General features: G+C 36.4%; 2 protein-coding genes across 2 annotated transcripts in view; both read left to right on the top strand.

The window, feature by feature from the left end:
• Positions 1–2,842, top strand: part of LOC111822270 (putative serine protease K12H4.7) — an 11,981-nt gene extending 9,139 nt beyond the window's left edge. Inside the window, exon 2 of the mRNA XM_023740116.1 lies at positions 2,518–2,842. Within this exon, the coding sequence (XP_023595884.1) occupies positions 2,518–2,706 (189 nt within the window). The 3' untranslated portion in view covers positions 2,707–2,842. The remainder of the gene's footprint in view (positions 1–2,517) is intronic.
• Positions 2,843–4,957: 2,115 nt separating this feature from the next.
• On the top strand, positions 4,958–6,583 carry LOC105756747 (putative serine protease K12H4.7; the record flags this gene model as incomplete). The annotated part of the gene is made up of 2 exons (XM_023740115.1): positions 4,958–5,264; positions 6,434–6,583. Coding segments are annotated over 2 exons (447 nt in total), but the record flags the coding sequence as incomplete, so codon positions are not given.
• Between the last annotated feature and the right edge of the window lie 6,912 nt (positions 6,584–13,495).

The raw sequence follows: 13,495 nt of genomic DNA, 5'->3' as shown, positions 1-13,495 counted from the left end.
TCATTTCATTTATTATTTGGGTTATTTGCCTCCTTTTTTTTTTTTTTTTTTTTTTTGTCAGTTTGACCAATGCTTTGTCAATTTTTTTGATTCTTTCAAAAAAAAAAGACCTTTTGGTTTTGTTGATTCTACTATTATTTTTCTGTTCAGTATTTCACTTATTTTTGCTTTGCTCTTTATTATTTCCTTTTCTGATGGATGTGGGCTTCTATTACTGTTCTCTTTCTATTTGTTCCAGCTGTATAGCTAACGTCTGATTTTGTTCCTTCCTTTTTTTTGATAACTCTATAGCTACAAATTGACCTCTGAGTTCTGCCTTTGCTGTTTCCCAAAGGTTTTGATATGATGTGTTTTCATTCTCATTTAATTCTATGAATTTTTTGATTCCAACTTTCATTTATTCCATTACTCAGTGTTTTTTAAGCAGGGTGTTATTCAGTTTCCATATGTTATTTGCTTTTTTTTAATGCTCTTCCTGTTATTGCAGTCCTGGTGCCACAGTGGTTAAGAGCTTAGCTGCCAACCAAAAGATCAACAGTTTGAATCTACCATATGTTCCTTGTAAACCCTATGGGCAGTTCTACTCTGACTCATATGAACACTATGAGTCAAAATTGACTCGACAGCAGTGGGTTTGGTTTGTTATCTTCCTGTTATTAATTTCTACTTTTATTGTGTTGTGATCAGAGTTGATACTTTGTATTACCTCAATGTTTTGGATTTTGTTGAGGGTTCCTTTGTGGCCTAAGATTTGGTCTATTCTGGAAAATGTTCCATGTGAGTTGGAAAAGAATGTGTACTTTGCAGCTGTGGATCAAGTGTTCTATGTATGTCTATGAGATCAAGTTGTTTGTTTTTGCCCTTAAATCTTCAGAATTTTCCTGAGTTGCTTTCTAGATGTTCTATTCTTTACCAAAAGTGGTGTGTTGAAGTCACCTACTATTATTGTGGAGACGTCAGTTTCTCATTTCAGTGCTTTTGGAGTTTGTTTGATGTATTTTGGAGCCCTGTCATTGGGTGTGTAGATATTTATTATGGTTATGTTTTCATGGTGGATTGTCCCTTAAGTCATTGAATAATGTCCTTTGTATTTTATGGTGAATTTTGTTTTAAAGTCTGTTTTATCTGAGATTAGTATTGCCACTCCTGCTCTTTTTTGGTACCTGTATGCTTGATATATTTATTTCCATTCTTTGATTTTTAGTAATTTTATGTCTTTGTTTCCAAGGTGTGTCTTTGTAGACAGAATATTGAGGGGTCTAAGACGGAGAGTCCATGCTGCATTACCTGTTATGGGACCTCTGCCCCGTAGCTCTCCTCATTCTCTATTAGATACTTATTCCATTCACGCTTGTTTGAGTTCTTTATCCCTTCATTTGACACTTAAGGTTTCAGGATTGATATTTGTCTCTGTTTTACTTTGTTTTTTGGGCCTTTGCTGTAGAGGGAGGATATGGTGCTTCTGTCTATAGCACCATGTGTGCTCTGCCCTGCTGACTTTATATCTTTTGAGGAATAAATCCTAAGGATGAAATCGGTTTTCAATAATCATACTATCAGTCTTTTTTTTTTGTATTGTGTTTTGCACAGCAAGTTAGTTTCTCATTCAAAAAATTGTGCACAACATATTCTGTGACATTAGTTTCAAATCCCACAATGTGTTAGCACTCTCCGCCTTTCTACCTTGGCTTCCCTTTCTAACTCAGAACTGAAGCCACTCATATTCTCTCTCTTAATATTGTGGTTGTTTCTCTATGCCATCATGTTGATTCCAACTCATAGCAACCATAAAGGACAAAGTAGAACTGCCCTTCAGTGTTTCCTAGGCTGTAATATTTATGAGAAGGAGCCCTGGTGGTGCAGTATTTAATGCTAGGCTTCTAACCGAAAGGTCAGTGGTTCTAATGCAGAAGGCACTCCATGGGAAAAAGATGTGGCAGTTTGCTTCCATTAATCCCCAGAGTCAGTTGGTTTGAACCATTGATCTTTCATTTAGCAGAAGAGCACTTAACCATGGTAACATCAGGGTTTCTTTTAATATTGGTATTGTTATTCTAATGTGTGTGTATTACTGTATACTATTTGAATAAAGCAAATAATTATGTTAATGTTGATAGGAGCTGAAACTTTCAGAGTAAAAGAATATAGCTACAAGTATAAAATCAAAAAAGAATCTCACATTCTAAATTAGAATTTCAAATATTAGCATGAAATGTAAACAAATAGTAGTGAAGGTTACATATTGTGAGTGCCATTTACACCACTGGATTGTACACTTGAAAACTGTTGAAATTGCCAGTTTGGGGTAGGGTCTGTTTTACCACCAAAAGCAAAAAATAAATTTGTCCCTTGTGTAGGCAGAGTGACTTGAGCAATGTTATTCATTTAGATGGGATCTCAGGACCATAACCCAAATCTGACAAACCAAAATATGCTGCCACCCAGTTATCAGAAACCACAAACAAATTGCAAGACCTGGTGAATTAGTGACTTACAAGAATATTTTTACTTTCACAGAGATATTTCCTTAATGATGCCTTCTACAAACCTGGAGGCCCAATATTTCTGATGATTGAAGGGGCATTAACAGCCGATATATATCATCTATCAGGGAGTAATACCTGGGTTACGTATGCTGAGAGACTAGGCGCCCTCTGCTTACTACTGGAACACAGATTTTATGGACTCAGCCAACCAGCAGGGTAAGTTTAAAGGTCTCTTTTTAGTGGTTGTTCTCATTGCTGTTGCTAGTCTCTCTCTTTTTAATTAGGCGATGTTAAGTCTAAATATGTTCTTTAAGGGAGGTGAATATTTGAAAATTCAAATGATAAGAAGAAAAGCAATTGGTAAATGTACGTAGAGGTTGGGGTTAGCAGTAACGTTATTGATAAAAAGAGTCGTATGAAATTTCCTTTGAAAAAAATATGTTCCTTATGTAATGTAATTTCATGTTTTAACTTTCTGTTTTCCTGAACATGCTTAATAAAAAGGGCTTATCTATTTTTTTTCTACTCCAATGGGATTGTATCCCATAAAATTACTGTGCTCATGGGAAACTGGTAATCATTTTGTTACAGCAACTAATCAAAGGTAACTAGATATTGTATTAAATTACAGACTGCAGTGTCAGAGAAGGTAGCAAGAATATGAGAACTATTTTTGCCTCAATACTATATTCTTGATACCTAATATTTTTTTCCCAGGAGAAAAATATATTTTAGCTTTTTTGCTTAAGGTTATAAACTATTCGTTGTATGAAGTCAAACAAATAGAATGAAGTTTAAAAATTGCCTCAAAAAGTTCTGAAAAAATCCAATTTAATATCTGAATTGTTTATTATCATTAAAATAAGAAGTAAGGATTGCTTCTTATAACACTGAGAAAGTGGGTAGTGTCAGTGAAGAGAAACATTTATTACATGAGTCATAATTCTTGGTACCTTTCACATGACAGACTAATAATTATTGAAGGTTTCACAGGCTTCTTTCTAGCAGTGATTTCTCAAATGTGATTTTTCAATTGCATGTCACTTAACTTTTGGTAATGTGACACTCCAATACTTTTACCCATTCTACATTTCTTTATTAGAAACTTTGATTTGTGTGTGTATGTGTTAATGATGCTATGATACTCTAAAAATAATTTTAAGTCTATGATTTCTTTATTAATCTCTCAAAAGAAGTAAATTGCTGTTCAACAATGGAATAACTTGTTTTTGCAATTAACTATAGCATATAACTTGTTTGCTATCCAAATTAACTTCATGTGGTACATTTCAGTAAGAATGTATTAGAAAGAACCTACAGTAAAATTTGGATTTTGAGCAATTGGGGGAAAGTATAAGGATCTGAGAGTTTTCTCTTAGAAAGTAGAGTGAATTCTATGATTGGATACTATAATAAATCTTACCTACAGTTTTCCAGTTACATCTCATTGGCTCGATCTTAGTAAGTCTACTTCTGGCTGGAAGGGGGGCTGATATGTGTATGGTTTATTCTGGGCAGCCATGAGCCCAAATGAAATCAGGAGCTTTGATTACCTAAAGGTAAAAGAGAGAGTGGATATAAGGAGAAAATTAGTGGGTTCTGCTCTGGCTTCTTAGTAGAAGAATTGCTGAACCAAGGTATACATTTTGTCTCTTGAAGTGCTTTTTATATAAGCACAAATTGCTTTCTGAACGATTCTACTAGCAGATACTTCCACAAGTGATATAGGAGAGGCTACTTCATCACATCTGTGTCAACACAGAGTACTAAAATAAATCTTGCCAGTTTGATAGGAGGGGAAAAACACTGGTATTTGTGTTGCTTTGATAAGAGAAAGGGCTAAATGTTTTCATGTATTTTCTGGCTACTTGTGTTTCTTTTTGTGACTATTCTATGCTCTTTGTCTACTTTGAAATTCATAATCAGCTAGTTATAGCATCATGCAGGGGGAGGGAGAATTTTTCCTTTAGCAATAAGGGTTAAAATCATCCCAGGATTATAGGCATCCTGATTATAAAGGAAATATCATTCAAAAATTTTAGTTAGTTTTCTTATGACTGAGAAACTTAGGTTCAAATAGTAGTTTGTCTAGATGTAGCAGCAAAGGCGAAAGTATGGAAAATAACATCAGCATAATTAACTATGAGTTTTCTTAATGCCTTGCAAACAATTAAATCACTTACAACTTAGCCATTACAAAAATGGGCTCCTCTCTGAGTCAGGGTAATAATGTGATAGCTGTGCTTCAGTTCCGTGTATGGAGAAAGGTCACCACATGGGTGGGGACAGGCATTTGAAGCTCCTTCAGAGTGGTGACAAGAGGAAATGAAAGAACTAAAGTGAGACAAATGCTAACAATTATTGCTTGTTCCTGCATTTATGGGTCACTGTCAATCAGGTTTATGCTAATTAAAATTTCAAATAGGACCTGATATAAATACTCAACACGTTTTCATAATATTCATTTTTACTTTATAGTCAAACTGATGTTAATCCTCACATATTCTAGTTTGTTGTCACAGAGTGTTTTTTGCTTTAATTGCAGAGATCTGAGTACTGCCAGTCTCCGCTACCTCAGCAGCAGGCAAGCCTTGGCTGACATTGTCAACTTTCAGACTGAAGCAGCAAAGACAATGGGGCTCACCACAAATAAATGGGTTGTGTTTGGTTGCTCTTATGGTGGCTCCCTTGCAGTGTGGTCGAGAATAAAACACCCTGACCTGTTTGCTGCAGCAGTGGGCAGCAGTGCACCGATGCTAGCAAAAGCTAATTTTTATGGTGAGTCTATCTATAAGTGGGAGTCCTTGGGTGGCACAAACAGTTAACACTCTGGGATGAGAACTGAAAGTTGGAGGTTCAAGTCCACCCAGAAGCGCCTTGGAAGAAAGGTCTGGTGATCTACTTCTGAAAAATCAGCGATTGAGAACCCTATGGAGCACAGTTCTATTGTGACACACATGAGGTCACCATGAGTTGGAATCGATCTGGCCATAACTGGTTTGGTTTTTATTGTATATATATGCATATCTGTATTATATATATATATATATATATAAAGACAAAAGTATCTGTAAGTTAGTGATTGCTTAATCAAGCATGGGTCAATAACATAGCATCATGAAACTTAACTTGAGTCTTTCTCCCATCCCATATGATAGGGTTCCATGAGAGAGTCCTATGCTACCAACAGCTGGTAGTTAGTATCCATATTTGCACCTATATAACTGGCCATAGCTTCTTAATGGGTGGAAATGAGGTGATAAGTCTTAGCTGTTGATTTGCCAGTGAAAGAAATCATGATTTAGCTATTTCCAAAGAAGTAAAGGAAAAGCACTTTTTTTGAAGAACAGAACTTTCCTATTTTGAAGTTGTCTTTCAATTTTCTTTCCTGCTACCTGACTTTGTGATAAAACATTTATAATTAATGGTGTCAGGATTTCTCCAGGTGGATAAAACGTCTTTGTTGGCAATTAGGGCTTCTGCATACATGTTCCCATTAAAATGAGTAAAATATAAAATTTCTACTTAAGTTTTTTCTTTGCAAATCGTAAACAACCCTCCCTCCCCCCAAAAAGAGATGCATTCCTTGTAAAATTTCCTTTAATATTTGAACTTTTCAAATGTAAACAGTTTGGGTTTTTGTAGCTTGATTGAATCTTACCTGATCCAATAAATCTGAAAGGTATAAAATTGAGGCATCTCTGTCCCTACCTCTTGTAAATGGTAAAACTATGTCCTAGTTCATTATTAGAACAGAATTTGCACAGCATAGTTATAAGTCTCTGGTTGCTATTGACTTTTCTTGGCAATCTGACAAAATCCTTTGATTCTGAAGTTTCTTAACTTTGTCATAAGATGGAGATAATTGCACACTTGAAAGAATTATATCTTATACATGGTTACAATTAAATCATAGTAAATGAGTCAATTTTTTTCCATATTCTTAGAGTACTTTGAAGGAGTTCAAAGGTCTCTGGACACTCATAACAGCGAATGTTTAAAAGCAGTCAAAGAGGCTTTTGATCAAGTTGTGAAGATGCTGAAACGTCGGAAATACTACAGTAAGCTTAAAAGTGATTTCATGTAAGTGGATTGGTTTGTGTGTGAGGTAGTGTGCCTAAATATAGTCTTTTATTTACCAGAAGTTACACCATTAATGTTATTTACTTACATGCATTGCATTTCTTTGAGTAAATCTGCTGCAAAAGATATCTTTAGAGAGTTAAACAACAAAGATGTCACATTAAAAACTAAGATGTACCTGACCCAAGCCATGGTGTTTTCAATCACCTATATGCATGTGAAAGCTGCACAAGGAATAAGGAAGACCAAAGAAGAATTGTTGCCTTGGAATTATGGTTTTGGAAATTTTGAATATACCCTGGACTGCCGGAAGAAGGAACAAATCTGCCTTTGAAGAAGTACAGCCAGAATGCTCATTATAAGCAAGGACGGTGAGACTTTGTCTCACATACTTTGGATATGTTATCAGAAGAGATCAGTCCCTGGAGAAGCACATCATGCTTGGTAAAGTAGAAGGTCAGGGAAAAAGAGGAAGACCCTCAACAAGATGGATTGACACAGTGTCTGCAACATTGGGCTCAAGCATAATGATTGTGATGATGACACAGGACTGGGCAGTGTTTCATTTTGTTGTATGTAGGGTCACAATGAACGTACTGGACAGCAGCTAACAACAACAAGCAATGAGGAAATCATAGTTGTTTCACATCTGGAGTTGAGTTTTCCATGGTAGTGGTGAAAGTTCTTTTTCAGTTACTTAAACTTAAAAAAGTTAGAGTCCAACAAGCATAATAAAATATGTTTTCATAGACTCGTGGGATAGCTAGAGTGTTAATGATTAGTAAGTAAGCTTAGTGTGATCTACATGACCCAAAAAACATGTAGTGTTTCTTAATATACAGATTCCTTGGTCTCTCCCTTTTGTTGTTGTTAGGTGCCTAGAACTGGTTCCTACTTAAAGTGACTCTGTGTATAACAGAATGAAGCATAACCTGGTCCTGTGCCAACTTCACAATCATTATTGCAGTCACTGTGTCAGTCTATATCCTTGAGGGTCTTCATTTTTATCACCAAACCTCTTTTTAAAGAAACCTAGTGTTCTTCTCCAGGGATCTATCTGTCCTGATGACATGCACACATTAAGCAAAATGAAGTCTCATCACCTTCAGTTGTACGGAACATTCTGTATTCTTCCTCTGGTTAAATACACAAAATATTAATTATGTAAGTTTTGTGTCTTCTTAGTACAATTGGCAAAAAGATTGAAAATTTCAGCAGTTATTCTCTACACTTCATCTCATTTTTACCTCTGTATTTATTTACATGGTGCTCCCAATTCTGGAACCTTCTCTCTTTTCATCCCATATAGATCCTACCCATCATAAAACCTTGGTTAAATCCTACCTCCTGCCTAAAGCAATAGCTGACAACTATGTGGCCAGCACTGTGCTAATAAGCCATCTTCACAACAACTCTGTGAAGGAGCTACCGTTCTCCTTCCTGTTATAAAGCCAAGGACAAGGAGGCTTGGAGAAGTGAGGTTGTTGTTTTTGTTGGTAGCTGCTGTTATTAGGCCCCTGACTCCTGGCAACCCTATGCACAATGGGATGCAAAGCTGCCTGCTCCTCTGCCATCCCCTGATTGATTGCCAATCATACTGTTGTGATCCATAGGATTTTCGTTGCCTGTTTTTTGGAAGTAGGTAACCAAGACTTCCTAGTATGTTTAGACTGGAAGCTCCACTGAAATCTTTGGCATCATAGCAACTCACAAGCCCTCAATAACAGACAGGTGGTGGTTGTACATGCTGTGTTTCAGCCAGGATTTGAATCCAGGTCTTTCCCATGCAAGGCGAGAATTGTACCACTGTACCAGCAATGACTGTTGAGGAGTACGGCAGCTAGCCTAAATATCTCTCTGCAAGAAAGTGTTAGATGTGGGGTTTGAAGATACTCTCTCACCAGGGACCTGTGTCACCCTTGACAGGGACCAACAACCTTGCTAACTGCATTGTATAGCTCCAAGAATCTCCCTTTTCTCTTAGTCCCCTGGGACTGACAGTCTGTACCCCTCAGTGAACAATTATTTATAGCCTTAGCTGTTCTTTTCCAGTCAGAAGTCCAACATTGCAAAGCCAGGGAGTATTTTCTATAGGCTCACACAGTTGACTCAGCCACTTGGTTAGACTTGGAGAAAACATCTGAACTGTGAAAATTACAAGATCTTTTTTATGTCTGACTACAGGATATCAAGCAGCGAAAGAAAATATCAAATTCAGCTTCAATCTTTGTTCTAGAAATGATTTTTTTCTACAAGAATTTAGGGTTGGGGAGGTTATTGAATGGTAGAAATCTCAAATGAAAAAGATCCCTTTCCAAAAGTCCTTATTCAAGTTCTTGGAGATTTTGGACTATCACTCTTGGACCACTATCTATTCTATGAGATTGTGCTGACCCAGGAAATATGAAAATTGTGCTCTTGTGAAATCTTTTTTGGCCCAAATCAATTCTATGTGGAAGTATACATAAATTTCCCGTTTAGAGGACAGATACACACTAAAGTCGTATACCAGAAATTTTTTATATAGAGTTGGGTCAATGGATTTGCTGATGTGGTCATAAGTTTGAGTTAGGTCATTTTATAAAATGGATGAAGTAAAGTGCATTTTCCTTAAAATATTTTCTTCCATTTATCACTACTTACCCTATTTACTTTAAGAGTAATACTAGCTTCAACATTTATTAAGTAAAGTTAAATTTGTTGCTGCTGTTAGATGCTGTCGAGTCAGTTCCGACTCATAGTGACCCTACGTACAACAGCATGAAACACTGCCTGGTCCTATGCCATTCTCACAGCTGTTGTTATGCTTGAGCTGCTTGTTGCTGTCACTGTGTCAGTCCATCTCACTGATGGTCTTCTTCTTTTTTTGCTGACCCTCTACTTACGGAGTATGATGTCCTTCTCCAGGGACTGGTCCCTCCTGATAACATGTCCAAAGTACGTGAGACGAACTCTCGCCATTCTTGCTTATAAGGAGCATTCTAGCTGTACTTCTTCCATGACAGCTTTGTTGTTTATTTTGGCAGTCCATGGTATATTCAGTATTCTTTGCAAACAACTTAATTGTGTTTATTTTGAAAGCATACTCTTTATTTTATAGTCATGTATTGTACATTTAATTTAATTTCACATGATTTCCCAGTCTGGATACATTTCTGTGAATAGCTGTGGGAGTGATGCCTGATTTTTAAAAGTGTGAAACTCTATCAGTATTCTACGTTCTTTTTATCTTAAAATTTGTAAGTGACATTTTCTTTTTCTTAAATTCTTTTTGTACTTTATTTTTTTCCTCTTTTTATTTTTATTTATTACTTACACTGTAGATGAAGGTCTGTAGAGCAAACTAGCTTCTCATTAAAAAATTAGTGTACATTTTTTTTTTTTCTGTCATTGGTTGCCAACCCCACAACATGTCAACACTCTCCCGTTCTTGAACTTAGGTTCCCTGTTACTTGCCCTTCTTGTCCTTGCCCCTTGGCTGGTGTGTTCTCATTTTTTTTTTAATGAGTTAAACTTTTGTACAACATTTTTCTGCAGCCCTGTCTGGGACCCTCTATTGCGATCTCTGTCAGACCAGTTAGTTGTGGTAGCCGGGCACCATCAACTGTGCTTGAATCAGTCTGGTGGAGGCTGTGGTAGTTCTCTTAGTCTTTTGGACTAATCTTTTTCTTGTGTATGTTTTCTTCATTCTCTCTTGTTCCAGAGAGGGTGAGACCAGGGGAGTATCTTTGATGGTCGCTCACAAGCTTTTCAGACCTCAGATGCTACTCACCAAAGTGACATGGATAACATTTACTTTATAAACTATATTATGCCAATAGAACTAGAAGTACCCCTAGATCATGGTTCCCAGGCCTCAGGCCATTAATTCAGTCCCTCATGGAGTTTAGATGTGTCTTTTAAGCTTCTATGATCTTATCTTGCTCAAGTTTTGCTAACTTCCCCAGAAATGTGTACTGTCTTACTCTTCATCAAAGTTACCCTTTATCTATTGTCTAGTTAGTGTTTTTCTCTTCCCACCCCTCTTCTCCCTCATAACCATCAAAGATTGTTTCTTTATGTGTGTAAACCTTTTCATGAGTTTTTATACTAGTGGTCTCACACAATATTTGTCCTTTGTTGATTGACTTGTTTCACTCAGCATAATATCCTCCAGATTCATCTATGTTGTCAGATAATTCTCAGGTTCATCATTGTTCTTTATTGTTATGTAACATTCCATTGTGTGTATGTACCATAGTTCATTTATCCATTCATCTGTTGATGGGCATCTAGGTTGTTTCCATCTTTTTGCTACTGTGAACAGTACTGCAATGTACAAAGATGTGTGTATATCTATTTGAGTGACAGCTCTTATTTCTCTAGGACAAATATAAAATGAAACAAGTATAAAGATCATAGAAGATAGAATAGGATCAATGCTAGAGGCCCTAATACAAGGTATTAATAGGATAAAAACCATAACTAACAATACACAAGATAAGCTAGATGTCATATATTGAATTGTGTCCTGCAAAAATATCTGTCGACTTGGCTAGGTCATGATTCCCAGTATTTTATGATTGTCTACCATTTTGTCATCTAATGTGATTTCCCTTTGTGTTGTATTTCTATCACTACGATGTAGTAAGATGGATGAGTGGCAGTTATATTGATGAAATCTACAAGCTTAGTTAGTGTCTTAAGCCATTCTCTTTTGAGATATAAAAGAAACAAACAGGCAGAGAGACTTGGGAACCTAATACCACCAAGAAGGCAGTGGTGGGAGCAGAGTGCATCTTTTGAGCTGGAGATCACTGTGCTGAGATGCTCCCAGAATAGGAGAAAACAACTTATAAGAAGGACTTTCCTCCAGAGCCAGCAGAGAAAGCCTTCTCTTGGAGCTGATGCCCTGAATTTGGACTTGTAACCTACTAGACTGTGAAATAAAAAAAAAAATTTTCTTTGTTGAAGCTATCCACTTGTGGTACTTCTGTTATAGCAGCACTAGATAACTAGGACACTAGATAAGTGGGATCTTCTAACAAATAAACACTTATGCTCATCAAAGACTTCACCAAAAGAGTAAAGAGAGAACCTATAGACTACCATTTAGTTGTGCTGGACTCAGTGTGATGGAAGCTGTGTTAGTTGTGGTCCCTTAGTTCTTTGGACTAATCCTTCCCTTGTGTCTTTGGTTTATTCATTCTCCTTTGCTCCAGATGGTGAGAGACCAGTGGAGTATCTTAGATGGCCGCTCACAAGCTTTTAAGACCCCAGATGTATTCATCAAAGTAGAATGTAGAACATTTTATTTATAAACTATATTATGCCAATTGAGCTAGATGTTCCTCTAGACCGTGGTCCCCACTGCCGTCCACCCAGTAATTTGGTCCCTCAGGAAGTCTACATATGTCTATGGAGCTTCCATGACCTTGCCTTGGACCATTTGTGCTGGCTTCCTCAGTATTTTGTACTGTCTTACACTTCAACAATGTTACCACCTATCTATTCTTTATTTAGTGTTGTGAGATGCTTTGCAGATTCATCATTATTCTTTATTATTGTGTAGTATTCCATTGTATATATGTACCATCGTTTGTTTATCAATTCATCTGTTGATGGCACCTAGGTTGTTTCCATTTTTTGCTATTGTGAATAATGCTAGAATGAACGTGGGTGTGCGTATGTCTATTCGTGTGACTGCTCTTATTTCTCTAGGACACATTACTAGGAGAGAGGTTTATGGATCATATGGTATTTTTATTTCCAGATTTTTAAGGAAGCACTATATCATTTTCCAAAATGGTTATATCATTTTGCATTCCCACCAGTAGTGCATAAGTATTTCAATCTCCCAGCAGCCTCTCCAGCATTTGCTGTTTTCTGTTTTTGTTTTTGATTCTTACCAGTAATGTTGGTGTATCTCTTCACAGTTTTGGTTTGCCTTTCTCTAGTGGCTACTGATCACGAGCATTTTCTTCATGTATCTTTTATTCGCTTAAATGTCTTCTTTGGTGAAGTGTCTGTTCATATTCTTCAAATCTATTTTAATTTGATTATTAATCTTTTTGTTATAGAGGTGTTGGATTTTCCAGTAGATTTTAGAAATCAGACATTTGTCAGACTTGTAATAGCCAAAATTTTTTCCCAGTTTGTAAGTTGCCTTTTTACTTTTTTGGTCAAGTCTTTTGATGAACGTGTTTAAGTTTTAGAAGATCCCAGTTTTCTACCTTATCTTCTAGTGTTTGTGTATTGTTATGGTTTGTATCTTGTTAAATGACTTGTATTAGCATCTCTAGTATTGACCTCCATTTTTTTCTATGACCTTTGTTGTTTTAGGTTTTAAATTTAGGTTTTTGATCAATTCTGAATTATTTTTTGTGTATGGTATGAGGAATGAGTCCTGTTTCTTTTTTTTTTTGCAGATGGACATCCAGTTTTGCCAGCACCACTTGTTAAAAAGACTTTGTGTTCCCTATTTGATGGACTTTGTGCCTTGGTTGATGATCAGGTGGCCATAGGTGAATGGATTTACATCTGGGTCCACAGTTCTGTTCCATTGGTCAAGGTGTCTGTCACTGTACCTATACTAGGCTGTTTTGACTACCATAGCTGTATAGTAGGTTCTGAGGTCAGATAGTGTGAGTCCTCCTGCTGTATTCTTCTACATTCTGTACTTATTCAGTGACTCTTTCCTTTCCATATAAAGTTAAAGATTAGTTTTTCTATCTCTATAAGAATGCTGTTGGTATTTGGATCACTATTGCATTGTATTTGTAGACTACTTTGGGTAGAATTCACATTTTCACTATGTTAAGTCTACCTAGCATGAGCATGATACATTTTTCTTTTCTTTTCTTTTTTTTATATTTTATTGTACTTCAGGTGAAGGTTTACAGAACAAATAGTTTCTCATGAAACAGTAGTACACATGTTGTTTTATG

This window comes from Trichechus manatus, unplaced genomic scaffold, assembly GCF_000243295.1.
Source record: "Trichechus manatus latirostris isolate Lorelei unplaced genomic scaffold, TriManLat1.0 scaffold00147, whole genome shotgun sequence".
In the NCBI taxonomy this organism is placed as follows: Eukaryota; Metazoa; Chordata; class Mammalia; order Sirenia; family Trichechidae; genus Trichechus; species Trichechus manatus.
Note: the sequence above shows the minus strand (reverse complement) of the source record. Positions and strands in the feature narration are given on the sequence as shown.